At 46.2% G+C, this 27,633-nt stretch overlaps 1 protein-coding gene across 2 annotated transcripts in view; it reads left to right on the top strand.

Annotated features, from left to right (window-relative positions):
* TNPO2 (transportin 2) overlaps positions 1–27,633 on the top strand; it is a 162,566-nt gene that overhangs the window by 17,971 nt on the left and 116,962 nt on the right. For both annotated transcript variants that reach the window (XM_078689212.1, XM_078689213.1), the window contains exons 2-4: positions 2,419–2,531; positions 23,367–23,442; positions 24,828–24,977. In XM_078689212.1, the coding sequence (XP_078545338.1) occupies positions 2,433–2,531; positions 23,367–23,442; positions 24,828–24,977 (325 nt within the window). In that variant the 5' untranslated portion in view covers positions 2,419–2,432. The remainder of the gene's footprint in view (positions 1–2,418; positions 2,532–23,366; positions 23,443–24,827; positions 24,978–27,633) is intronic.

The following is a 27,633-nucleotide window of genomic DNA, read 5'->3' as shown; positions in this document are numbered from 1 at the left end:
ACTGGCACCCATCTTGTACCCACACCTTGGCCCTACACTCTGCATCACTCATGGCTATACGTTTATAACGCCAAATCAAACCTGCAGTCAGTACCCTTAGTTCAGTGTCCTAAGATGCAGAGTGGTCGAAGGCCGAGCAGAGCAACGTGTGTTACAAGACATTAAAATGGAAGTGTCCTTCCTTCAACTGAACCTCATGTATGCGGAAGCCTCTCAATGGATACAATGGGTACATATGAATGAATGAAAAAGACATTTCTAGAGCGCATGGTTACCCGGGAGCCTCCCAGCACTAAATGCAGGGCAACTTCAAAATCGAAAAGAGTAAAGGGAACTAAAAGGTGTTTAGATGCTTTCAGAAGATCAGAAAGTTTGGTTCAAGGCGAATCCAGAGGTGTAAGTCATTCCACAGTTTGGCAGCCTTGTATGCGAAGCGGCGTCCTCCGCTTCGTGATTTCCTTATTTTAGGGACTCCAGCCAACTGCTTGTTATCAGATCTTAGAGACCTAAAGGCACGATAAGGCTGAATGATGGATCTGATGATCGGTGGACCTTTACCTGATAAGGCTTTGTGGGTGATGCACATCGCCTTAAATTGGATTCTTTCTTGAATCTGTAGCTAATGGAGCGAGGTAAGCGCAGGTTTGGCTGAGACGCGTTTGGATGTATTTGTGAGCAGACGTGCTGCACAATGTTGCACAATCTGCATTTTTTTTAATGGTAAAAAGTGGGGCTCCTAGTAAAGCGCATTTGCGTAGTCCAGACGAGACAGAATTAATGCCTGGATAAGCACTCTTTTGGCAGAAAAAGGAAGCTAGGGGAGGATCTTTCTTAGTACTCTTAAGATCCCATAACAGCAAGCTGCCACCTTGCGTGCTTGCTTCTTAAAAGCAAGATTTTGGTCCACCTACACTCCAAGACTCTTAATTTGGTCTTTGGGGGAAGGAGGGGAGCCAAGACAACTAGGCCAGGAGGAGTCTATTCTATGTGCTATAATTACCCAGGAGCATCAACTCTGAAACTTAATGACCTAAGACAAACAAGCTATCCATCCAGCTAGAAACCTTTCCCAAGCATGATGCCATGCCTGAGTTGTCCACTTGATTAAGTGACCCCATCAGCTGAGTATCATCAGCCTAGAGTAGTAGAAATGTCTGTTTGGTATTAACAGATGCTGAGACAGTTCAATGGGAAAAAATGGTGTTTCAAGTAAACTTACTCTTTTTCTGTTTTTCACAGATTGTGTTTGATTCAGTACTCCCTCCCACGGGTACAGGGTGGCCCTCGGCGATGTAGTTTGTAGCTCTCTCCGTATGGTGGGAATCTGTCAGGCTGGCATACTGGTCTCTTTGGGAACAACTCATCATTGTTAAATCAGCGATGAGGCTATGCTTGCAAATGCTTCATCTGCTCTGCGATTGCCAGATGGTGTTCAGTTAGATGGAGCAGACTTCTAATACTTTTCAGAGAAATTGTTCTGATGTGCAGTTGAGGTTTTTTCCCCTTCAGGAGTTAACTGCGGTGTTTTCCCTTACAACTTATGTCCTGTTGGTTGATCTCACCTTAGGTTGTTGCTTGCTCAGATGTTTCTCCAACCAGAAACACTGCCTTCTTTCAAGGCTTGTCTGTTGATGTCCTTTGACTGTTACCTAGTATAACTCCTGTACAGGTCTATTTTGTTTATTGAAAATGAGGTGAATCTGTTTCAGTGAAAAAAATCTTTGAACGTCACTGCATGTTGATATCAACCAAACTAATCGTGCTTGTGATGATGGAGGGATACAACTTGGTCTGCTTTGCTAGTGTTCAATCCAGCCAAAACGGCAAACTGTCTTTTTGAGTTGTTGGTAGTTTTTGTATAGTGCTTTATTTGCATCTGCTGTTAGAATGGGTTTAAAGTGACCAATAATAAAAAACTTAAACTGGAGTATAGTATCTCATTGATTCCGCTGCCTTAACTACCCCTTAATTTGATTTACCTTCAATGACTTGAAATCCAGACATGAATGTTCAATGTTTAGAAGAAAAATTTTAATCAGAGGTTAACAAAATAAAAAAATGCACTGCATATTAAACCCATGCGCAACAAGTTATCACAATTTCAAACCCCCAAAACTAAACAGACAGATGGAAAACATTCAACAAAAAGGCTGGAGTCTAGTTTAGTACATGGTACAGCAGTTGAAATATTATTTATTCTGAGTTTATCCTGTGTGTTTGTAGTTCGCTATGCAATGTTTAAGATGTCTTTAAGGCATATTTTAAGCTTTCTCAAAACTTCTGGATCAATAGCATTTGTACTCCAAAGAGAACATGATTTGGTAAACAGAAGAATTTCAAATCAGTTTGGAAAGTTTGCTATTCTAACCTGGAATTTATGTTGGGAGCCCAGAAATGTTTTTCTTCACTTTTTTGCAGTACTTATTTTCGCAATGGATTGGCAGCCTGACGAGCAGGGCCTACAGCAAGTGCTTCAGCTGCTAAAGGATTCACAGTCTCCCAACACTGCCACTCAACGTGTGGTTCAAGACGTATCCTTTTGTGCAGTGTGTTCCACATATATTGTTGCATTGTCCATCATTCTGAAAACTGCAGCCTATGGGACTGTCCTGAGCTTAATGGGAGTATGGGGCAAGGTCCAAGGCCACACCAATAGGTCCCCTTGGGAGGCCATGAGGCATGTGGGTGCAGAGGTGTTATGGTGTTGTCCCATTCAGTTAACCGGGGAACAGTCTGGTCAGAAAGAGGCTGCAAGCTGGGACTGAGGGGCCAGTCGGGAGGAACGCACAACGGGGGGCTTGACCCTTGAGATGCTTGGGCACCTAAGGACACTGTTGTTCTATTTATTTTCTGGCTTTGGGGCTTGGGTGCAGTGTTGTTTTTTGACGTCCGGATGTGTTCTTCAGTCACTCATGTTTGAGGAGGGCCTGCAAAAAGAGGCCGCTTGTGACAACGATGTCCAGTCTGTGCAAACTCAAGGGTGGGTTCAGCCTCCCTCGGACTTAGGTTGTGAGGCGCAGTGCAGAGGTGTCTCGTGGTGGCAGTCTGAGGCTCACTGTTGGTCTTTGTTTCTGCTGAAGGGTGAAGAGGACAGCTGGGCCACTCATGGTGTTGGCCTTACGGTCCCTGAAGTCCCTCAACGTGTAGGTCTGTTTTCCTCTGCGTTGGTGTCCAGTCTGGACACACGCCTTGGCTGATGCACAGGGTCCGGCATCCCAGATATTGGTACTGTGTGGCTCCGGGCGGTCCGGGAGTATTAACACTTAAAAGGAGGACAAAACTGACCTGCAGGAACACGGGACCTCTTCCTGAGCGGTTGCAACGCCAATAGTCCGGTAAGCGGCAGGCCTGTAAACCAGTCCTTGCTTCTTTTGGTGCCTACGTCTGCAGGGGAGTAGCTCCTGTACTCCAAGGGAGTTTCTTCGGTGATTTTCAAAGCACTGGAAGCCCTCCAGGTTTCTTGGAGACTGCACATCGGCATGGTGTTTCAGTTTCTCCACGAGGGTGAAGTGCAGCAGGCAAGCTGGCAAGGTTTAGCAGTCAGTCGTACTCCTTGGTTCTCGGGTCAGCAAACTTTCCAGTCAACTTCTTTTGGTACATCGAATCTGATGTCCTGGTATCAGTGGGTCCCTAACATGCTCAATTTAGGGGCGTTTAAGGTAAGTGAGGTGTAGTAATCAAGGAATCGGGCATCACCCTGTCCCAGAACGTCTAATTCCACCACATACAAGATGGAGGAATTCCTAACTTCGTGTTCACTTCAGACTGTTCATCCTAGAGGTGTGTCCAGCCTGGGAGTGCAACACGCCTCCTGCAGAGCTAATGTTCCCGTCTGTCCTGGTGCGAATTGGGCCCAGGGCAAGGGATGGCATCTCCTCTACCTGTGGAAGCCTTGCATCCCATAGCCAAGGCGGCAGAGACCTTTAAAGCCTCCTGCTTTTATATGCTGATATACTATCCTTCCTGGAAGTGGTGTAAATGCCCCTCTCTAGAGCAGTCATTGTTTCTGGCCTCTGAGAGCATGGGCTCTCATCTTCAGGGATCAAAATAGTCTGTGGTCGCAGGCTTTCCTGGACCAGCCAGCACACTAGATGGTAACTCGGGTTCAGGGAGTACTTCTAAGGTACCATCTGGGTGCATGTATTAATAAATCCATCACTGGAATCAGTGTATTAATATTAATACGTGTTTAATACCAAACAACATAGTTTTCAGTGAAGCCATTATGTGGCTGGGAATCTAGTTTTGACCAGTGCATACCTTAGGATGGCTTCCCTGTTCACTTTTGCTGTCGGTAGTTGAACTGGCCAGCATAGGGTCATATCTGCTCATGCAGATGTTCTCGCATGTAATAATGCACCCTGCATTAGGGCTGTAAGGCCTACTGTAGGGGTGACATACAAATATTACGTGCAGTGTTGGCGGACCTGGCACATGGGGTGTGTGCCGTGTTATGCGATCACCTTTTAGAGCACCTTGTCACGTAGCCTGCAGCGACAGTCTGCATGAGTTGGGTGCTGGGTCCTTTAGAGTGCCACAGTATACGTTGAGCTCCTGAGGGCCCTCCTAGTACTCATGCCCTAGATACCAGGGGTACCATGTATTAGGGACTAAAAGGTGCTACTGGTCTGGTCAATTGGGGATCGCTTGACCAGCAAACTTGTTTTAAGGAACGAACACTGGCACTGGGTAACAGGTTAGCAGGAACCCAGCACACTTCAGTCAAAGGTGCATCAAATACCAGGCAAAAAGTGGGGGACCACAAACAAAAGCACAGTTTCCTACACAGACGACCTTTCCAAAGGGCCATCCACTGCATAGCAACGCGTTGCTTCATTTTTACTAACTAGAAGCCAATTTTTTGTTAATCTTCACATAATGGGACAGGTGGTGGATATGTGGTAAATGTAGCATATCTACAATTATGTGAAAATCGCCACACAATCGCTTAAGTCCAGTGGCCTTGGCTACGACCGCATTTTTCTTAAGAATCCCATGCTGAATAGAATACATTTCTGTGCTGTAATTCAAGCCTTTGTGATCACTTAAATTACAAAAAGGGGAATCTGGATGACCCACAATGTTACCGTCCCATATCGTTAATAGACGTAACGGCCAAGGTCCTGGGGCGTGTCATCCTATGCCGCCTACAAACTTGGGCAGAGGACAATGACATACTAACTGACACGCAATATGGGTTCAGAGAAGGGAGATCAACAACAGACCAATGTCTAAACGTATACCTCCTCACGGCTAAGTACACCATTGCCAGTAAAGGGGTTACCCACATGGGGTTTATGGACCTCTCGGCGGCCTTTGATCGCGTCAACAGACAAAAACTATGGTCCCTGATGACAAGTCCAGGGGTGGATCAGGGGCTAGTCGACACATTAAAAGCCCTACACTGGGAGACCACAGCCTCAGTGAGATACACACAAGAAGGATTGAAGACAAAACCATTCTCCTGCACTAGCGGAGTGCGCCAGGGCTGTATATTAGCCCCATTTCTGTTTTCATTATATATTAACAATCTGGATAAAGAGCTAGTGAAGCTGAGCGTGGGCTCCCCCCAAATAGGCCAGCGCCCGGTGCCTGTTCTCTTATATGCGGACGACGCTGTGCTGTTGGCCCGCACCCCCTTGGGACTCCAAAAATTGATTGATGGTTTTGTCAACTTCATGAACTCGCTTGACCTTGCAGCAAACCTGGAAAAATCGTATGTTCTGTCAATAGGCACAAACTTCAAAAGGGACTTTGTACACAAGATAGGTTCCCATAGGCTGGGAAGGGTGAAGTCTTTTTCCTACCTAGGAGTCCTTTTTGATGAGAAATTGGAATTCAAAGGTCTCATTGAAAAGCACGCAACTAAACTGGTGGCATCAATGGGTGCCATAATGGCCTACGGGAGGAGACTTGGCAGATGGTCGCTGGAGCAGATACTTAACCTGTATCGATCAATTGTTTGCTCCAAAGCATCTTACGGGGCTGAAGTATGGGGTTTTAAGACCAACCATCTGTGCCAGATCCAAGCAGAGGAAAATAAGTTCTTCAAAAGGTTACTAAAGGTTCCCCAGAGTACCCCCTCGTACATCACACATAACGAACTGGGGGAATCATACATTGAAGACAGAATAATGATTAGACCACTTCTGGCTTGGATCAAAATCTGGATCAATCCAGAGGCTAACTTTAGCCGACAAATTATCAAAGACTGCTTGAGCCGGGACAGAGGGGGACAGATCCCGTGGTTGAAGTACGTAAAAGACTCCTTGGAAACAATTGGCTGCAAGAATTCCTTTTCGGACCCGGAGTCCATGACTAATCAGAACAGGACTCAGGTCAAAAAACTTTTTACCGACTGGGTGTCTGCAAAAAGGGCACTCAAGCAAAAGGGGAAACCGACTGTCATGGCGCATTGCCTGCTGAAAAAATCATGCAGAATGGAACCATACCTGGCGGTGATGTACAATGCGCAGGAAAGATTTTTTATGACTCGTTTCAGACTAAATCTCCTACACCGTCTACTCGCCGTCCCCTCTGGTTTTACAAGATCAGTGGAGTTGAAGGGTACCTGCGGCTGCGACACTAGGTCTCCACAGGATACCCTTCATTTTGTTTTATTGTGCTCCTTTTATTCAGTCCCCAGGCGTAAGTTCTTAGTAGGGATTCTGAAAAAAAAGAAGCTGGTACAGGCGAAAGCAGCTTTACTTTTTTTGCAAGAAGCTTCAGATCCCCACACCTTAATATGTATAATAAGCTTCATCAAGATGGCAATGAGACTAAGGAACACACGAGAAGCGGTGGACTTTAACAATCGGTAACTTAGCCCCAGACTCTAGTAAACCCTATTAATGAGCGTGTCGCCCCATTTTAAGACTTTTTTACATCTCTTTTTAACCTGTCTTTTTTAAATAATGAGAATGTATGTTTAACTTTTATGCTCTTTTATGGTATCTTTTGAAGTGCCGAATAAAGGTAACTGAACTGAACAATTGGGAATCACTTGACCAGCAAACTTGTTTTAGGGAACGAACACTAGCACTGGGGAACAGGTTAGCAGGAACCCAGCACACTTCAGTCAAAGGTGCATCAAATACCAGGCAAAAAGTGGGGGACCACAAACAAAAGCACAGTTTCCTACACAGTCTACCTTTCCAAAGGGCCATCATCTGAATAGCAACGCATTGCTGCATTTTTACTAACTAGAAGCCAATTTTTTGTTAATCTTCACATAATGGGACAGGTGGTGGATATGTGGTAAATGTAGCATATCTACAATTATGTGAAAATCGCCACACAATCGCTTAAGTCCAGTGGCCTGGGCTACGACAGCATTTTTCTTAAGAATCCCATGCTGAATAGAATACATTTCTGTGCTGTAATTCAAGCCTTTGTGATCACTTAAATTGATTATGGGCAATCTTCTACTCATCAGAGCACCCAAAAATACCTTTCTGCCCATTCACTTCCACCTTCAATCTGGATTCTCTTGCATCTAGTTCCAAAAAGTATAACCACACAAATCATGTATTAAACTTCATTTGAGTAGCCCTCAAATTAACAATTCAAGCTTGCATGGCTCCTTTACAAAGCACTCTATATCAAGCAAGAGGTACATCTCTAAGCCAGGCTGATGATTTTTGGTGGTGCAAAACTTCCGAAGGAAAGATGTTGCTAGGCTTTAATCATAAAGAATCCCCACTTAACTTTGAGCAAATCATTTTCTACTTCTCTTCCCTCTGTGGAAATTTGAGGCCTTGCGGTGTCTGGAACATACCATCACCAATTGGCTTTTAAAAAAAAAAATGAGTGGGAGTCTGTGCTACTGGCAGCCATCTTTTGTGGGGCTAGTTCTGCAGTCTAACTATTGACGGGGGTCTCACTCTTCAGTCTGCGTTTGGTATCTCTGTGTGGAAAAATAAGTGCAATCTATTCTTGTCTGCATAAGGTTGGAGCTTATTCATCTGAGCAGGGGATAGCTCAGCCATAGGCGAGGAAAGCCAATAGGTCTCACCGTTCTGGCTTGCTTGTTTTCCAATGTTTTTAAGCATCTGTGGCTTTGTCATTCAGTAGGTGTGCATAAGTTACGCCCTTCTATTTTATTTTTGATTCAAGATAGTGGCGGCTTCTTGGACTGGTATATAAAACATTATTTTTTTCACTTGTGCAGTAGCACATTTATGAAGGTGGAGCAGCCCTGCAGTGAATAGGAGTTTCCCAGACCCTCCAAGAAATATAAAAATAAATATTTCACTTACCCCGACGGCTGGGGTGTAACAGTGGAGCAGTTGTGGTGGCAATTGGAAATGGGTGGGTGGAAGCAACAAATGTGCGTGGGTATAACGTTTACATTAAAAAAAAGAGTGGAAGAAGGGAGTAACACCCTGATCACTGGACCTCAGAGAACGGGCAGGAACATATGGAACAAATTTCCTTGCCAAGTATTCTGGTCCTAAATCATGTAGTCCCTTATGAATGACACAGCAGGTCTTAAACTTCACTCGAAGACGTATAGGCAGCCAGTGAAGTTTATGTAATAAGGGTTTCGATGGAGATCTAGGGGGGGCATTTAGCACCAACCTGGCTGCTGTATTCTGCACCACCTGCAGACGATCCAATACCTCTTCATTTGCACCTGCTAGAAGCCCATTACAATAGTCAAGGCGGCTGATCACTAAAGCCTGGACTAAGGTTCTCCTGTGGGTATCGGGAAGAAATGGAAAAATCCTGCGGAGGAGACCTATCACATGAAAACAGGATCCCACAGTGATGTTAACATGCTGTTTCAAGGTCAACTCTGGTTCCAGTCGAACCCCCAGGTTCTTGACTATTGATTTGGGTTCAGGAACTGGGCCTAAGTCCAGTGGCCACCAGTCAGGGGACCATTGGATCCTGGCCTTACCAAAAAGCATCACCTCTGTCTTCCCAACATTACATTGAAGAAAGTTGGAAGACATCCAACTCGCTATTGCCTTCATACCCTCGGAGAAAGATTGTGTAATCTCTGGCGTTAGTTGTTTAAAAGGGAAGAGCAGCTGTGTATCGTCCGCATAGGACAATGGACAGAAGCCAAATGCTCTAGTTATTTCTGCCAGGGGAGCCACATAGGTGGTAAACAGGGTCGGGCGCAAACACGATCCCTGTGGGACCCCCTTGGTAATCTTAACCTCTTCCGACCTAAACTCACCCATGGTGACACATTGGGTGCGGTTGGAGAGGAAGCTTTTAATCCAGTCCAGTGCCCTACCGCCGATTCCACTCACAGACAGTCGTTCGATCAAGATGTTATGAGAGATAGTATCGAACGCTGCCGATAAATCCAGTAGTACCAGTACGACGGAGTAACCATCGTCCTGGTATCTGCGTAGATCGTCTGTGGAAGGATACAAGTCTGCTGATCGAAAGGTTGGTAAAGAGTATTCTCTAGGGAAGGGAGAAAAGCAAGCCATCGAATAAGCAAGCAAATGAGTGATCAGAAAGCCAAACCAGTGGTAAACCATAAGAGTTTTACCTATTAACAGCTAAATGCAATCTAGCAAGTAAAACGTAACTTTTTTTGCATTGCAGTGTGGCTGTACCATGATGCACAGTGGCTTCTGCCACTGTGTAATCTATACACTGTGTGTGTATGCTTATCTTTGTAGGTGTGCAATGTAATTACTGTATTAGTATTGAGTTAGGGAAGGGCCCATTGTAGGAGAGTAGGATCTGCTACTTATAGTTACCCCCACTTTTTGCTGATGTTTCACTGTTTCCGACTTAGTGTGGCTGGGATCCTGCTATTCAGGACCCCAATCTAGCTGCTTTCTCTTATAAACTGATTGCATGTACTTTAGGTACACTCCAGATTGGATTCTGGGCTAGCCTTATAAGTCCCTAGTATATGGTATACTATATACCGAGGGCACAGGTACCCCAGATGCCTCCCAGGGGCTGCAGCATGTATTATGCCACCTCTGACAGGCCACTCAAATAGACACAACAGGTCAGCTACTGCAGCCTGTGTAAGGTGGTGCATGCACCTCTTACTTAAATATAGGTTCACTATATCTACCTTATCACTGCACATATATACAATATATCTGTCACCCCTATGGCAGGCCTTATCAATCCTGAAGGCAGGGTGCTGGGTTTTATGTGAGAGGGTGCCTATGCATGAGCAGAGCGCCTCTGCAGACTTAAGAATCTATTCTACGGGGTTGTTCTGTGATGCAGCCATACCATATACTCTTAAATGCATTATAACCTCACAGTAATTGCTAACTTTAAAACGGCTGCACAGAAAACGGTTGTGTTTGGTGTCAAACACCTTGGAATCATACCTCCACACCAGTAACTAGTGTGGGAGGTATGGTTCCACCCTCCTAGAGGGAGAAATATGACAGCACTGGTACACCCGGTACCAGCTTTCTTGACCCTGGCAAACACAAGATGGATGCTGCCAGCCACAGCCACAAGTCTGCCCTCTGCTGCTGGATGAAACTTGGGGAGGGCTGGATAATAGGTTTCCTTTCACAAGGAGGTGTAACCACCTGCCAGACAGGCTTCAGTGTATTGGGGATGGGCGTGTGCACTTCAGGAGTGCTTTGTCTGCATTGGGGGCACATTTAGTGTCCCTGTGCATAGTCCAGCTCAAACTGGTTGCAGGGGCTACCAGCCTCTGCTCTGGCGTGAAAATGGACAAAGGATATGGGTGTAGCCACCCTTCTGTCTTGACCCTCCCATAGGTGGGTCCCAGAGTTTGTCCTCCCCCTTCTCCAGTATTAGGCGTGTCTTTCATAGATTCACATGCCTGAATCATTCCCAGTCGTCGGAGTGGGAGTCCCACGGTACATAAAATGCAATAATATGCCATAAATATGTAGTAAATACCAATAAAAACAAACCAGGAAGTAAAGTAGCCAAGCTACAGTAAGAAATAAACTTCCACATCTATGACTATCCTAGTCATTTTGTATAGTCCAAACTACAGCCAATCAGGCGCCAGCACCCACCAGAATGTTCTCCCCAGAGGCTCAGGCTCTCAGATTTTCTACCGCACGTCGTGTGAAGGGAGTCTCCCTGAGCTCTGCTCAGTTCTTTCAACTTATCTTCCTTTTGGATCATTTCTTCAAGAATGTCTTCAAAGAAGTCTCTGTTTAGAGCCTGTGAATCTTGTGGTAAGCTCCGGCTTTTTAAAGAGGACCCCCACAAGAAATGTATTTATTGCCTCTATCCAGATCATCAAGTCAAGGACTGTAAGATCTGCAGAACCTTTTCTCAAAAGACTCTCAGAGGCCGAGAGGGTCGGTTGCTTTTGTGGCTACAAAGGCTTAAGGATTCTGATAATCCTGTGTCTGAGGTTGGCAGTATTGCCTCTGGTTCCACTTCAGCGTCTAAAAAGAGGCCTGCGTCTGAGGTATTGCCATCTCCTGGGGCTAAAGTTGCTAAGAAGCATCAACTTTCTAACGGTTCTGACAGGCCTTCCACTTCTAAGGTTGCCCCCTCAGGCAAGGGCTTGGAGGTTTCTTCTATACCTGAAAAATGGTCCACCAAGAGTTTGCCTCAGACAACTGACAAGATTTAACCTCAGGAAACTTCTTTATCGTCGACGACGCCTTCTTCTGTTTTCTCGTCGACGCAGACCTCCGTCGACGCATCATCCACGTCGACGATGACCTTCTCATTTCCTAAACCATCGATGATTATGACGACGACAGCTTCTTCCCCTACCATGGTCTATGTAACGGTAAGACCAATCTCGTCGACGACGGCCGTCGTCGACACCTCGTCGTCGGCTCTGCCGTCGACGAAGAAGATGCCATAGACGGTTTCGTCGGCGAGCTCCATTCTGCCGAAGAAGTTGCCACCGTCGACGGAGACGTCAACGAAGGTTGTACCGTCGACGACTAACATCCTGTCGACGAAGTCCGTCCCGTCGACGGAGCCTTTGATGTCTGCTACTGAAGCAGCGGAAAACACTGTCGACGCCGCAATTGTCATCTTGCACTGCGTTGCAGGTATGGGCACCGTCGTCTGTGTTCTTTACACCAAAGCCATCATCGCAGGTGCCTGACCGACTTTTAGACTCAGACAGTGAGGATGACGTGGTTCATACATTCGGAGCGGCCACTAGTCCTTCTGAGCTGAATATCAAGTTGCAAGAAGACTAACAGGAGGATGCCTGTACAGATGGCGCCCCAGATGGACAGTTTACCTGTCGCGCAAGTACCAGTTGCTTTACTGACCAACCTTCAATACATGTTGGACGATTATTATAGAAGGTTTCCACCTTCTGAAACTACGGGCTCAGTGCCTGCTACTCCGGCCACTGAAGTACCGGTGCCAGTTTTGCAACCAACAAATCCTGCTTCATCTACTTCGCAGTGTCAGGTGGAGGAAGTAGATCCTCAGTCTTCGGATGAGGAGGAGCAAAGAGAAGGAGAGGTACAGGATGAGTCGGAGTGGGATGAATATCGGGTTCAAACACCTTCCCCTTCGCATCAAGCAGTCTCAATTTCACCACCAGTGAATGTGGTTAGCTTCCACCTTTTAATGGAACGTGCAACTAAACGTTTTCATATCAATATGGAGCATAAGGAACAAGACTGTTTCCTATATGACTTTAAGGATCAGCCCAGGAAACGGATTAAGTCTATACCCATCATTGACTTTATTTGGCAGGAGGGTATAAAAGTCATGGCAACCCCGGCATCCATTCCTGTCACGTTTGGAAAAGAAATACAGAGCACCGGACAAATCTCCTGCCTGCCTTATCGGACAGCCGAAACTTGACTCTGTGATTGTCCAGGCAGCTCAAAAGAGGGCTCGGAACCCTTCTTTTCCGCTTACAGCCCCGCCAGACAGAGATGGCAAACGCCTAGATTCGATAAGGAAACGTGTCTCCACTATGGCGGCTACGACAGTTCGAGTGGCAAATTCATTGGCCATCTTAGGAAGGTATGACCGACAGATGTGGTCGGACATTGCACCATTTATTGATCTCCTACCTGAACCTTCTAAGGCTGAAGCGCTCAAGATACTACAGGAAGGTCAAAGAATCTCAGAAGAGATTATTGATTCAGCAGTGGATGTAGCCTCAACGGGCTTTCGTCAGCTAGCGGGAGCTGCGGTTCTTCGTAGACCGGGTTGGCTACGGTCTACTTCCTTAAGACAAGAAGTCCAAAATAAGGTGCTGGACTTGCCATATGATGGCGAATATCTGTTAGGCCCTCAGGTGGAGGACGCCTTACAAACAATAAAGAAGGATACTGAAACAGCAAAATCCTAAGGTACCCTTCAATTCCGCAAGCCGCCCTTTCGAGGAGCGAGAGGACGAGGATCGTCCTCTATCAGAGGGGGATATAACCAACAATCCTCTTACAGACAAAACAATCAACGATACCATACTCAACGCTATCAATCTTACGGCCAGAGAAAGCCCACTTATGCCCAGAACAGGGGAAAAGCGAATTACCGTTGAAAAGATAAGCGCCAATGAGACTTTTCACCTGCCACCACCACTGCCCTGCTCTCAAGAAAGAATTGGAGGACGAATATCCACATTTTACTCAAATTGGCAGTCAATAACATCAGACAAATGGGTCCTGGATATTGTGGCCAGGGGTCATGCCCTAGAATTCGAGAAATTTCCTCCAAATGTTTCCCCGAAAGGACCACCCCCAGCTCACCTGAAGGAGCTATTTGCCCAAATCAGATTGATGATGCAAAAAGGAGCGATCGAGAGCGTACCTCAGAAGATGAGGGGAATGGGGTTTTACTCCAGATTTTTTCTAACAAGGAAGAAAAACGGAGATTGGCGCCCGATTCTAGATCCTCGCGCTCTAAACAAGTACTTAAGAAAATTAACTTTCAGGATGCTATCGCTCCAGGAAATATTACATCTATTGGCAGCGGGAGATTACATGGTCACCTTAGATCTCCAAGATGCATATTTCCATATTCCCATTCTACCTCGCCACAGAAAATTCCTGCGCTTCAGGGTGGCTGGCAGGGATTACCAATTCAGAGTTCTTCCTTTCGGACTACGGTCAGCGGCAAGAGTTTTTACCAAGGTTCTGGCTCCAGTAGCGGCGCCCCTCCGGCTGGAGGGAATCCAAATTTTCCCATACTTAGACGTCTGCCTTATAAAGGCCAATTCTCGAAGTCGTGCAATCTCATCTACAACAGTGTCTACACCTGTTCCAATCTCTGGGCCTTTCCATCAATCTCGAAAAATCCCAATTGAGACCTTCTCAAAGACAAGCTTTCTTGGGAACAACATTGGGCACCCAGAAACTCCAAGCCTTTGTCTCGGAAGAGAGACAAATGAAGATAAAAAACATGGCGCAGAATCTGTTATAAAAAAAAGTCAGTTTCTGTTCGGCTATACAAGTCCTTTCTGGGGATGGTATCTTCTTGCATCCCATTACTACCGAACTGTCGCCACAGAATGAGACCTCTCCAGGAAGAGCTAACCCTGCAGTGGTTACTGGTCTCTGGAACGTTCGAAGATCTTATCAGGATCACACCGCTAATGCAAAACTCTCTACGCTGGTGGACACAAAAACGACCTCTCCGGCAGGGGTGTGCTTTTCTTCAAGAGTCACCAAGCCTCACCATCACGACGGATGCGTCTTTCGAGGGCTGGGGAGCGCATCTTCAAGGTCTCACAATCAGCGGCAAGTGGACTGCTCCACAAAAGCGATGGCACATCAACCGTCTGGAGCTGAGAGCCATATTTCTAGCACTCAAGGCGTTTCATGCAATCATTCAGGATTCCAATGTGTTGATAAGAACAGACAACACAACAAGCATGCATTACGTCAACAAGCAGGGAGGAACTCGATCTCTTCTCTCCCAGGAAGCCCAAGAATTATGGGCATGGGCCTTAAAGCACAATGTAAATCTTCACGCAGTGCATGTTCCAGGAATAGAGCATGTCTTGGCAGACACACTCGGCAGGGCGACAGTCTCCACTCACGAGTGGGAGCTACATCAGCAGACAGTGGAACGCATCTTTCGCCTGTGGGGTTGTCCAGACCTAGATCTATTTGCGACAAAGTCCAACAGCAAATGCCAATTCTTTGCAAGCTGGCATCCCCACAAAGACTCTCAGGGGAATGCGTTTTCGATAGATTGGTCTCTGACATATGCGTACGCTTTTCCACCGATTCCACTAGTCCCCAGGGTTCTGTGGAAAATGAAAAAGGAACCGTGCAGATTGATCCTGATTGCCCCCAGATGGCCGCGCCAGTATTGGTTTACAGAACTTCTTCTTCTGTCAGAGTGCGAACCGATTCAGTTGAATCCAATCCCGAACTTACTCAGCATGCAGAACGGTCAGGTCTATCATCCAGATCCAACATCACTCCGATTAAATGTTAAATGTCGTATATTTGTAAAGCGCACAGCTGCCCCAGCAAAGGGGCGTCCCGGCGCTGTATACCGCTGGGGAACCCGTCCTGGCTTTCCCTGTGGGATGGTCCCTACTGGGAATCCCCAAGGTGGAACCAGGCATCCCCGGCGTTGATGGGGCCGTTGTGGAGATTAGGCAAACTAATGCCCAGAGTTGCCGAGTGGGACCCCAGGTTAGAGTAGGCACCGAGGCGAGAATTGTCGAGTCCGCTGACCCTGGTCCAGGGTCGGGAATTGAACCCTGGTCCCGGGCCGACTTCTGCTCCCAGGTCTGCCGCCTCTAACCAGTGAGCCACACCACTCCACTTTAGCAGCTTGGCGCATGAGTACCGTGAGTTCGCCCACCTAAACATCCCAGAGGAATGCAAGGAGGTTCTGGCCAGGGCAAGGGCACCTGCTACCATAAAGACATAGTCTAAAATGGAAGCGTTTCTGCATCTGGTGTCACGCAAACGGGGTTCACCCTTTTTCAGCAACGCCGGAAGAGATTCTACCTTTCTTCCTACATTTAGCAAAATCAGGCCTGTCTCACGCAACCCTGAAAGTTTTCCTGGCGGCGATCTCTAGATATCGGCAGGATGGTACTAATTCCTTATACTCTGCGAGGATTATACAACAATTCTTTAAAGGACTCTTTAGGATGTTCCCTCCAGTACGACGACCACCTCCGGTGTGGCATCTTAACGTTGTCCTTGCACAACTTATGCGTCATCCTTTCGAACCCATCCACAAGGCCGATCTCAAATATCTCTCGTGGAAGGTAGCACTGTTGCTGGCTTTAACATCCTCCAGAAGAGTCAGTGATCTTCAGGCCTTTACAGTTCACCATCCTTTCCTGCAGTTTACAAGTGACTCTGTAATACTCCGTACTAATCCGAAGTACATTCCCATGGTACCTTCGGATTTTCACCTTAACGAACCTATAATTCTGAAGTCATTTGTTCCTAACCCGCAAGCACCGGCGGAAAGGGCTTTGCATACGCTGGATGTTAAGAGATGTCTTAAATTCTATCTGCAGAGGACATCCGCCTTACGCTCTTCTGACCAACTGTTTATCACCTACGGTGCTATTCATAAAGGGCAGGCAGTTTCAAAACAGACTATTGCAAGATGGATATCTTCTGCCATTGCCTTTTGCCATATGCAAGCAGGACGACCGTTGCAAGCAGCTCCTAGAGCTCATTCCACAAGAGCAATGTCATCGTCTACGGCTTTATTTGCTGGAGTTCCTATTCAGCAGATCTGTAGAGCGGCTACTTGGGCCAGTCGCCATACATTTACCAAGCATTACTGTCTGGAGGCAATCAGCGAAGCTGATACTTCTGTGGGTCGTGCAGTTATACGAAATCTTTTCAAATAAGGTGAGCCTCTGTTTCCCACCTCCATTACTGCTGTCAGACGCTTCATATGTTATGCTTTTTACACATGTTTGCATGATTGCATTCTCCTATGCTTAACTGATGTGTATTTTCAGTTTACACTATTTTATTTCTTATATGCTGACAAGCTTTACAACCATTGGCGTCTGCCTAGCACGGATTTGTACTGCTAGCTACTCTGATTCAGACATGTGAATCTATGAAAGACACCCCTAATACTGGAGAAGAACAATAGTTACTTACCTGTAATCTGTGGTTCTCCAGTATTGGTGTCTTTCATAGATTCACATGCAACCCGCCCACCTCCCCTCAGAGGCTTTTAGGCTATTTTGGTTACCTACACTCCTTGCGAGAAAATCTGAGAGCCTGAGCCTCTGGGGAGAACATTCTGGTGGGTGCTGGCGCCTGATTGGCTGCAGTTTGGACTATACAAAATGACTAGGATAGTCATAGATGTGGAAGTTTTTTTCTTACTGTAGCTTGGCTACTTTACTTCCTGGTTTGTTTTTATTGGTATTTACAACATATTTATGGCATATTATTGCTTTTTATGTACCGTGGGACTCCCACTCCGACGACAGGGAATGATTCAGGCATGTGAATCTATGAAAGACACCAATACTGGAGAACCACAGATTACAGGTAAGTAACTATTGTTCTTCCTTGGGTATAAAGTAGGAACCCCCTGGCCACAGGACGTTAGACTTAACTGCACAAAACTCTGCTACTGAAACTGAGAAAGTGCCATCTTTCTTGCATTGGTATGCCCCCACTTTTTTCTGACTGATGTGCTTTGACTGAGTGTGCCCTGGGCTCCTGCCAACCAGGTACCCAGGACCTGTGTTCCTTCCCTAAAACTGTGTTAAAACTGAAACCCAATTGGCATTTCTGGCCACCTGTCTGCCCCTAGTAAATGGTACCTTATGTACCCAGGGCATGGTGACCAGAGAAGACCCCTAAGGGCTGCAGCACTTATTGTGCCACCCTTAGGGGCCCTGTGCCCTGGCACCGACACACTGCCTTTGCAGGCTGAGTGCCTAAGTAGAGAACTAAACAGTCGACATGGCACACATTCCTGTGTGCCATGCCCACAAACCCACTGCCCTGTCATACATCAGTCACCCCTCTAGCTGGGTGCCCTATGCCAGTGGTGTGAGCACAGGTGCATGAGCCCTGTGCCCCTACAGTACCCAGGGCCATTCCTGGGCACTAAGTGCAGTGATGCCATTGAGAGTATATGGTGCTGGGAAGTCGACATTACGAACTCCACAACACCATAATGGCTACACTGAAGACTGACAAGTTTAGTATCAAACTTCTTAGCACATTAAACCCACACTAATGCCAGTGTGGGATTTAATGAGAAATGCACCACAGAGGGCATCTTAGAGATGCCCCCTGAAACCGAACCACAATCCACGTCTGGCCTGAGTGGCTGCAGAGGCTGCCACACAGCAGACATGTTGCTGGACCCCTGGGTGTAGAGCCCCCGCTCTCTTTGGCCGGCAACAATGTACATCCTGGGCGAGGTGCTAGGTCTCCTCCCCCAGGATGGGCAGGGGGGAGCTTCAAAGGCATGCCGCCTCTGTGAGCTTCTCCAGACCATTTGCTGAACCCAGCAACTGGCCCCCATCAGTCCTGACCCCCACTTTGGCGGGAAGATTGTCGGGAAAAACTACGTCAGGAAGGGTGGGGGGGTGTCGCAGCCTGTGCCAACCCTACCCCTCAGGTGGGGGAGACTAGGTGAAGCACGACTGGGGAGCCCTGCCCAATCACAGCCAGGCTCCTGCCCCCCTCGCACAGGAGAGGAGCAGGCTAGGGGGGTGTACCCACCCCAGGACAGGGACCTATTGGTCCCTGCCCTGGCCCTACCTGTAACGCCCCTAAATTCAGTATTTAGGGGCTCCTTGAACCTTCCTTCCGCAGATCCCGATAAGAAAAGAAGAAAGAAGACCAAGAGGAAGAAGACCCGCCGCGCAGCTGCCAACAGGACGACAACAACTGACTTGGCCCCAGCCCTACCGGCCTGTCGATCCTGGAATCTGCTCCTGCCTAAATCCCGGCGACTTCCGCAGACAGCAACTTTGGGACACCCAGAGGACCTGCCTGCCTTGACCCTCTTAAAGACTGGGACTCCCATCAGCAGAGGCTCTGCTGCAACAACCCCCCTGGTGCCAGCCAGGAAGCTCCGGACCAGCCCACTCTGCACCCGCCGAGCCCGGCCTATGCCCGAGTGATCCAAGACCACGAGGACGTCCCCCCGGCGACTGGGACACGAAGTCCATTGCCCAAAGACCCTCCTCGACGAACCAGACGCTGCCTGCAGACTCAGAACCAGGCCCCCCCCCCAACCGCGACCAGCTTGAGGGTAAGCTTTTCCGACACCCAAAGACACCCCTGCACCTGGCGCCCGGCAGCCCCCTGTGCCTCCCTTTGGGGTACCTACCTGTGCTCTAAGATCCCAACTTACCTCTTGACGTGCTGGTCGCCCCTGGAGAGTCTCCACCCCTGAGCCTGCAGCCTTTCTTCCCTTTTTAACATTTCCATTGGATAACATTGAGCGCCCGACTGCTCAAAAGCACCCAGCCGCCCGAGTACCGCTGGCTGTGCCACCTTTGCCCTATCCTGCTTCCCCCTTTGCCCTATCCTGCTTACCCCTTTTCCCTGAACAAGTGAACAGAAGCCCAGCTCCCACAGCCGCGTGGCCTGCTAGCCAGCATCCATCAACCGGAGGCCCCCTGTCCCTCATTGGATAACATTGGGCCTAACTACCTCTGCACCCAGCCGCCCCTGCGCCGCTGAGGGTGAACCAACTGTACCTACTTGACCCTGGGGGATGGGATCACTGAGTCTATGCCCAGAACCACAACTTCACCAGTCGAGTACTCACCTGGAAACCGGTAACTCACTTACCTGCCATTGAATAACATTGACTGGTTTGACTCGAAAAATCTTCTAAGTGTCTACTTTTGAAAACTTAAAATATTCATATAAAATCTTCCGAACTCCGAAGTACTCACCTGTGATCAGGAGAGAAGCCAGTGCTGTACCTTGTAGCCCAGTACTGAACCTCAAAAGTAATCCCTATCAGGTTTACTAGTAATCTGAATTTTCTCCATAGGCATCCATTATCTGTTTTTCTATGAAAATTTCTTCAGTGTCTACTTTTGAAAACTTGAAATATTCTTTAAAAATCATACGAAATACTGAAACGAAATTGCTTACCTATTTTAAGTTGAGACCCCAGTGCTGGACCCAGGAAACCAGTACTGGATTACCAAAGTAACGAGATCGTACTTTACCTGCAACCTGAATTTTCTTCCATTGGATAACATTGCCAGATTTCTGCTGAAAAGTTTCTAAGTGTGAACTTTTAAAATAGCTTTATATTCCTGAAAAATCACTGCAATACCTAAAACGTTTTTACTAAACTGTTTTCAGCTTAGACCCCAGGACTGAATCTAGGAGCCAGTCCTGGAATTACCAAAGTAATCAACTGTGTTTATATAAGAAGATCCATTGAGCTCAATGGTAAATTGTGTTGAATTGTGTTGCCTACTGCAACCCCTGTACCTATTATGTTTACAAAGTTTATTGCCTTTCTGAAAAGTACTCATCTGAGACCTCTCGTATTGGGAACAGTATATTTTGATACCTGTAGGTTCTAGAAATATAACCACTATATCTTTGATATAAAAACAATTGGCCTGGAGTTCAGTCTGTGTGAAACCTTTTTCTGACTGAGTGTGTACAACAAATGCTTTACACTGTCCTCTGGTACTGCCTTGCTGCTCGACCAAGCTACCACTTTAGAGAGTAAGGTCACACCTGGCTTTAACCTCTGTTATACCTCTGGGGTTTGTGGACTCTATACACACTGTACCTTATTCTGGTCCAGTTTATATATAGAGCCACTTTCTCACAGAAACCAAGTACTTCGACGATGTACACTGCGCTAGATGACTGAAGAATCTCCCTTGGAGTAAAGCAGTTATTCCCCTCCTAAGCAGGCACCAAAGACGCATCTGACCGGTTTGCAACTCCAAAGCTCCTGAGTACTCCGAAGACTTTTGCAACACAGGAGGTGGGTTTCCAAGCGTACCCGAGGTCGACTAGTGTGCTAAGCAAACCTGGGACCGGTATCCCTCGTGGGGACCTGAAAGCCAGACCCCTGGGCACCGTGTCCATTTCCAGAAGCATCTGCTTTCCGGCGACCCCTGAAGCTGTGCTTTGGGCTACTTGTAGTCCAGACCCCGAGCAGTGTTTCCACTGAAGATTACGGGTCAACACTCCTCGAGTGTTCTGTGGGCTGGTATTTTGTGATTCCTCTCGAGGTCCCTTCGCGATCCCTGGTCCATTGGCCTGTGGGTCCCTGTGAAGGCATCTTTCCGTGGGCTTACCTGGTTGCTCCAGACATGTCCTAACTCTTCATCGCTTGGGGAGTCCCCAGGACCTTGCTGGTCCTCACCGAAGCATCTTTTCTCTGACCGTGTGGGTTGCAGTTGCTAAGGCTTGTTGATGTTCAATCCGGACAACGTTGTTGTCGTACTGTAATACTGTGTGCTTTGTTCTCTAATCTCATAAAGAGGTTAGAGTGTTATATATATATATATATATATATATATATATATATATATATATATATATATATATATATATATATATATATATATATATTCATTCACACACACATACCTTCTGTGGTTCTCCTGCATTTGGTCATTCAGGAAGGAAGTTCTAGACTGGTAAAACAAGCTGCTTTATATTCCTTTGAGACTTAGACTTGAAGGCCGCTCTCCATAGCTACCACTAGGATAGCCTTCAATAAAGGTTGTCTTTAACCTAATCATCAATAAGGGTTGTTTGGAATGGTGGAAGGTGCCCACTATAACTAGTGGACAGCATGTGCCAGGCCAACTTCTCACACCCATGACCGTGTCTGGATGTGTTTTATCATTGCATTTTAGAAGAAACATTCCATCTGAATTGCATAAAGCCTGGAAATTCAGTGCTTTACACTATCCTCCAGAGCCATACTGCCTCTAATATAGGTGAGGTCAGGATTTGACCTTTCACAGAGTTTAGGTTCATTACTGCACTCTTACCAAATAATGTTTTATTTGGCAAAATTTAATTTTCAATAGCATAGTATATAGCTTGCAACAGAAGACACTGTTTGGTCTTAACACCGGATGGCAATCGTGTTTAAGATTGACCCCTAAGTATATTCCACGGGTATAACTTTGGAATGAGAAAGCATATGTTTTCCAGCTATCGCATGTACTGCTCCTTCCTCCTCCAATACACTCTTCCACCACCTTGCTCTGTTGCTGTCGTCCTCGTATTGCAAGCGGTTGTGCTTCTCCCCATACACCGTGCAGGACTAGGAAGCAAATTGCTGCTGGCCCCTGCATAAAAGTTTACTTTCCTAGGAAGACATACTGGCACCTACAAATTGATGTGACTGTGTCTGTATAACCATGCCAAATGACCCTGGCAAAGCCAAGAGTCCCAGACGCTAGACCTATAGGACTTACTGATGCTTATGGCGCAGTTAAGATCTTATGATGAAACGTTTATTCGATCTAATATGTATAGATTATATGTGCCTCCAGTCAACGCTCTTCATTCCCTGGTCTGTTTATTTCTTTTCTTCTACCCACTACAGCAAACCGGACATGGGCAATGGGTCAGCCCACTTCAGCTACTGGCTAACTATGCTGAGAATGACAACATTCTGCCATTTCACAAGGAGCACATCCACACACAAGTAGTTGCCTTCAGTACCAAGCTCTACTATTGCAATAGTTCTTTGAGAGACCAAAAAATTAAGATTGACAAGGGCTTTGTAAGTTCCCTCAGCAATAACGTTTTGTAAAAATTATGACCAAACAAACGCTGCATTGAAAAGGCTGTTAACCTGTGCAGACTTATTCACTTTGCCAATGCTGTTACAGTTTGAAAGCAGGCAAAACATTTGTACACGGTTCTTAATTTGAATGTTCACTAGAGCTGCTGGCACTGTGGATGCACTGTTTCTTGCCTCTGCTTGTCATTTGCCAGCTGTTTATAAGCATGCCACTGTGTTAATTGCTTTGTACTAGAATTTGGGGGTCATTGAACACGTTCCAGTGTCTGCTTATGTGAGGTACTCTGTCTAGCTGCACATTTTCAAGCATTTTGGACATGCTTGAATTGTTAGGCTAGTGCAGGGGTCTCCAAACCGGTCCTGGAGGGCCGGATCCACGCCAGATTTTTTGGATACCCCCATTGAGATACATGTAGTAATTTTAAAAATCTGGCATGGATCCGGCCCTCCAGGACCGGTTTGGAGACCCCTGGGCTAGTGTTTGTACTGTTAGTGACCAGATCCAAGACACTCCCTTTTAGGTACCCTGAACGTGCTGTTGATAGAAATACTTGACTAACCAACTTATGTGAAAATTAGGAACCTGCTTGACAGGCAATGCTGATGTTAACTGCTGAAATCTAAATGTCTTCCTGCTTTTGATGTTGTGTTGGCACTTGCGGTCCTCTGATGTGATCGCCTACATTAGTGTATCAACATGTCCTTAACCCAAAACTTTGCAGAAATTAAAGCAGTTAAACCAATTCCCTGACTTCAACAACTATTTGATTTTTGTCCTGACCCGGCTGAAGTCTGAAGGTAAGTCTGACCTACGATGAAAGTTTGGAGAGGTAGACTTGGCTAAGAGTACATTGTAGCTAGCAGGGCAGGATGATTGTCTGCCACCTGGACGATGGGCAGACTAGTGGGTTATCTGGAGATGGGTATTTTCTTAGACTTTCAGGTAGTACTGTGGTTTTCAAAATGTCCTCACTATTGGGATGTGAAAGACAGTACTGCTGCTACCCCTACGGTCTGTTCTCTAGCATGCACATCAGCTGGGTCTTTGTCCTGTGTAATATGCGTGTCTGCTATCCTTTTTGTGTAAAACTGTTTACTCTGACCGTTGTATCGTTTTTGTGAGTAGAACTTGCGCAGCTCTCCCAGTGCTACACCGATTGTGTAATTTGTACATGGCCACCTGTTTTAAAATGGGCAGTACATTTTGTTGGTAAGCGGGGTGAGCGGAAGCCAGACCGTAGCTCGATACCGAAATCCGACCGGCAGGCGGACATCGGAATACACTAACAGCACTGTGGTGTACACCAGATTCTTCTACGGGGGCCGGGTAGGCTCATTAAAAAAGGCCACCTGGTACAATAAAGGGAGAATCCAGCAGTGCAATATTCACGCTGACCCGTCAAAACCCTGATGAAATTACCGGTAATATAGATAGAGGTGATGAAACATGTTGGTTTCTTGTTTTTAATAGGATGAGCAAACAGCACAGAATAAAGGTAAAATAGCTAGTTTAGCTCTGTTCTTTTTAAATATTCAGGTAGTATAGAACTGGAATTCCTGGGGTTCTATCATACCTACAGAGGGTCACTTAATAGTAGTTGCACTATTTGTTTTCACTGCACAATTTTTACTCCCCTTTACTTTCATGGTTGACAGTAGCTGATGATGATAAGTGAGGATCCAGGCGAGTACCAGCCTGCCAGATCCTCCCCTGGGTGTTGCTCCCGTGAGGCACTGTCAACCCCCCTCCCCCTTTTTTCAGGTAGAAGGGCAGAGTGAGGGCGTATGATTAAGTGAGGGCGTCACACATTAGCACATACATGCAGTTGTTTTTAGTACCAAAATCAGTGACTGGGATTAGCACACAAAGCTAGAAGGTTGACGAGCACCTGTAGTGTATCCATGAAAAGAGCAGAATTTAATTTGGGTCAATGACCACAGAAGTCGTAAGGGAAGGCCATTGGTGCAGATAATGATATGAGTGGGGGACGGCCTTTTCCCTGTATCTCCCCTGTGGCTCCAGTTGAGACTGTGGTAAGCATACCAGCACAAAACTCTTGAATAGCAAACATTTAAAGGGTGCTAAAGTACCTTTGCTTGTTCTTATACCTGTGGTGCCTCTCCAGTTAGGAGCAGATTGTCATAAACAGTGATGCATGTGCAAACTTTTTTTTTCTATACAGACGAGCCCACGCGCTCCCTTAGTGGGCTGATATTAAAAAATAATGTGAAGGCGCATTACCAAAGCTTCCCACCTCCGGTAGCGGAATTCATTAAGCAAGAGTGTTTGAATAACATTGGTGATGCCTCCTCGCTCATCAGAGCCACCATTGGTGAGTGCAGTGGATTTCTAGCCTTTGTGGCTTATGGGAGTCTTGTCAGATTTCAGGGGGGGGGTAGAGAATTATGTTGCTCAGACTAGTTGTGTAGTGGGTGGTTAGTGTATAACTTTTCATGTTTGTCTTTTTGGGATATTGTACACCATTTTGTTATGATTACCAACTGAGATGTAGGCAGTATTTGTTTTTTTGTATTTCCTGCATGTTTTGGACATTTCACACAGATTATGCCTGAATTTTTAGCTAGACAATGTACATGAGCATCCAAACGAATGCGGAATGACTAAAAGACCAGAAAGTGCAGCTGTAGCTCGGCTAAGTCGTATGTCTCCTTCATATTGTTATTTACGCGAAGCCACTCCTCTCTAATCACTTTTGTCTGACTGTACTCGCGGGCTCGTACTAGCAAAAGGGCTTGACCTTACATGTGAGAAAATAGGGAACCTGTCATGATACATAGCCTGGCGTGATGGGAAAATGGTATGGACATCAAAACTGAAAAGAGCAAGTGGGGCAGAGACCCTACATTCTTACATTTGTTTAGTCTGTTCAGAAAGTAAATACCTTAAGTGTAAAGTTGAAAGTGGAGCCTTTTCATGGATGCCCCCCATATTTCTGAGGTACTCTTAATTTCTCGAAGAAAAATGTTCCAGAATTTCTCGGTGCCTCGCACTAATTTAACTTTATATCTGAGGCTAAATAACTGAGCCATTGTTTTATACTAGTTTTTCATCCCTGCTGGATCTGTATTTGCAGTTTTTAGGTATTGGGTATTTAGGTCGAGCCTGGCGCTTCTGGGAGGCTTCTTGTAAGAACTCCCAACTTCCTTGCAACTTTTCTGTGTGGATTGTTTACACCCACACATTTGATTGGCCATTGCGTCTGGCTTTCACAAAGGAAAGCACGCAAATGGCCAAAGGCGTAGGTATGTCCAGCCTTTTCTTTAAATGTTTACTCCCCTAGCCTATGTGTCTCGGGAGCGAGCGGAGTAAGCTGAGGCATGCAGTGTGCCAGCTACATTCCAGGCTGCATTCCAAGATTATGTTACAGTTCTCTGGCGTGAGCGCTTTCCCTTTCGCATCAGCGAGTTTACGATTTCCAGCAGGAAAACACAGCACACCTCCCCCCACTTGCAAAAACATTAAACTTCTCTTCCTTCCTTTGATCCTCACCCGCCTTACACTTGCTCTCTCATCCTCCTCAACATGAAATGCTGACAACCCTTAAGCAAATCACCAGTGACGGACTCTCCTGGGCCTGTCATTTGTTCACATTTGTAATCCTAGCCACTTTCTAGCATCATCAGACTACCAGCGGCTGGAGTCCATAAGGCACGAGGGGGTAGCGTTAAGTGTAAACCTTCCTAAAAAAATATACCACTGCTTAAATTTACATTTTTGTGTTTACCAACCTAAACGTGTCGGCTATTGGCAGTTTCGAACAGAAAGAAGACTCAAGCAAACATTAAAGAACACTAAAGAACTGTTATATGACTTGGAGGCTGCTAGACAGGGTCATGTCACAGCTGTAAATTTAACCGACAGGTTTGAAAAAGTTTGATTTGGCTGACTGCATGTTTTGCTGTTCTTTATATTTACAGCAAACAAATGATGGACGGAATTCTGACAATGCGAACATTCTCCCCCCCAGTCAAAAGATCTGAGTTAAATCCACTGTTCTTTTGCCCACTACGCCACCCCAGTTTGGACTCAGCCATATGCAAATCAGACTTGACTCTGTGCCTCATGGGAACAATCCAGATCGAAAGGCCAGGTCCTCCCTGAACCTGAAACCAGCATCCTTTATATTTAAGCATGTGTTAAATGGCCGCTTCCAAATACACTCCACATAATACCACTCACTGCCACATATTTATATGCTACATAATCACACTGCACTCAATGCAACATACACACCAAATAATGCCACTCAGTGCCACATAATTACTCTACTGGATGCAAGATACACTCCACATAATACCAGTCAGTGCCACATAATTACACGCCACATATTTACACTCTACTCAATGCAACATAAATACACTGCACATAATACCATTCAGTACCAAATAAATACACACCACATGATTACACTCTACTCAATGCAACATAAATGTACTCTACATAATACCACTCTGTGCCACATAATTAAACGTTACAAAATTACACTCCACTCAATGCCTCAAAATCGGACAAGTCAGACCACTGCTGAAAAAAACAGCCCTGACACACAAGATCTGAATAACTTCGGACCGGTCTTTAACTTACCTCTTCTATCCAAAATCCTGGACTTAAATTCGACCACATCCCACCCGCACGCAGAACTAAAATGGCTCCCAGTGGAAATGCGTGCTAGTTTCAGAACAGCCTGCCTCACACACAAAGCCCTTCACACAGGCAAACTGGAAGACCTGCCTTCCAAACTCAAAAAAGCCGGTCAGACCAGGTCCCTCAGAAGCTCTAACGCCCTACTACTCATCCCGCTGAAAACACACGAACAAAAAACATGGCCAGCGCTATATAAAACTTAATAATAAACATAAATACACTCCACATAATACCACTCACTGCCACATAATTACACACCACATAATTACACTCTACTGGATGCAACATACACTCCGCATAATACCACTCAGTGCCACATAATC

Source organism: Lissotriton helveticus, chromosome 1_1 (genome assembly GCF_964261635.1).
Source record: "Lissotriton helveticus chromosome 1_1, aLisHel1.1, whole genome shotgun sequence".
Classification (NCBI taxonomy): Eukaryota; Metazoa; Chordata; class Amphibia; order Caudata; family Salamandridae; genus Lissotriton; species Lissotriton helveticus.
The sequence above is the reverse complement of the archived record's forward strand: the minus strand, read 5'-3'. Positions and strand labels throughout refer to the sequence as shown.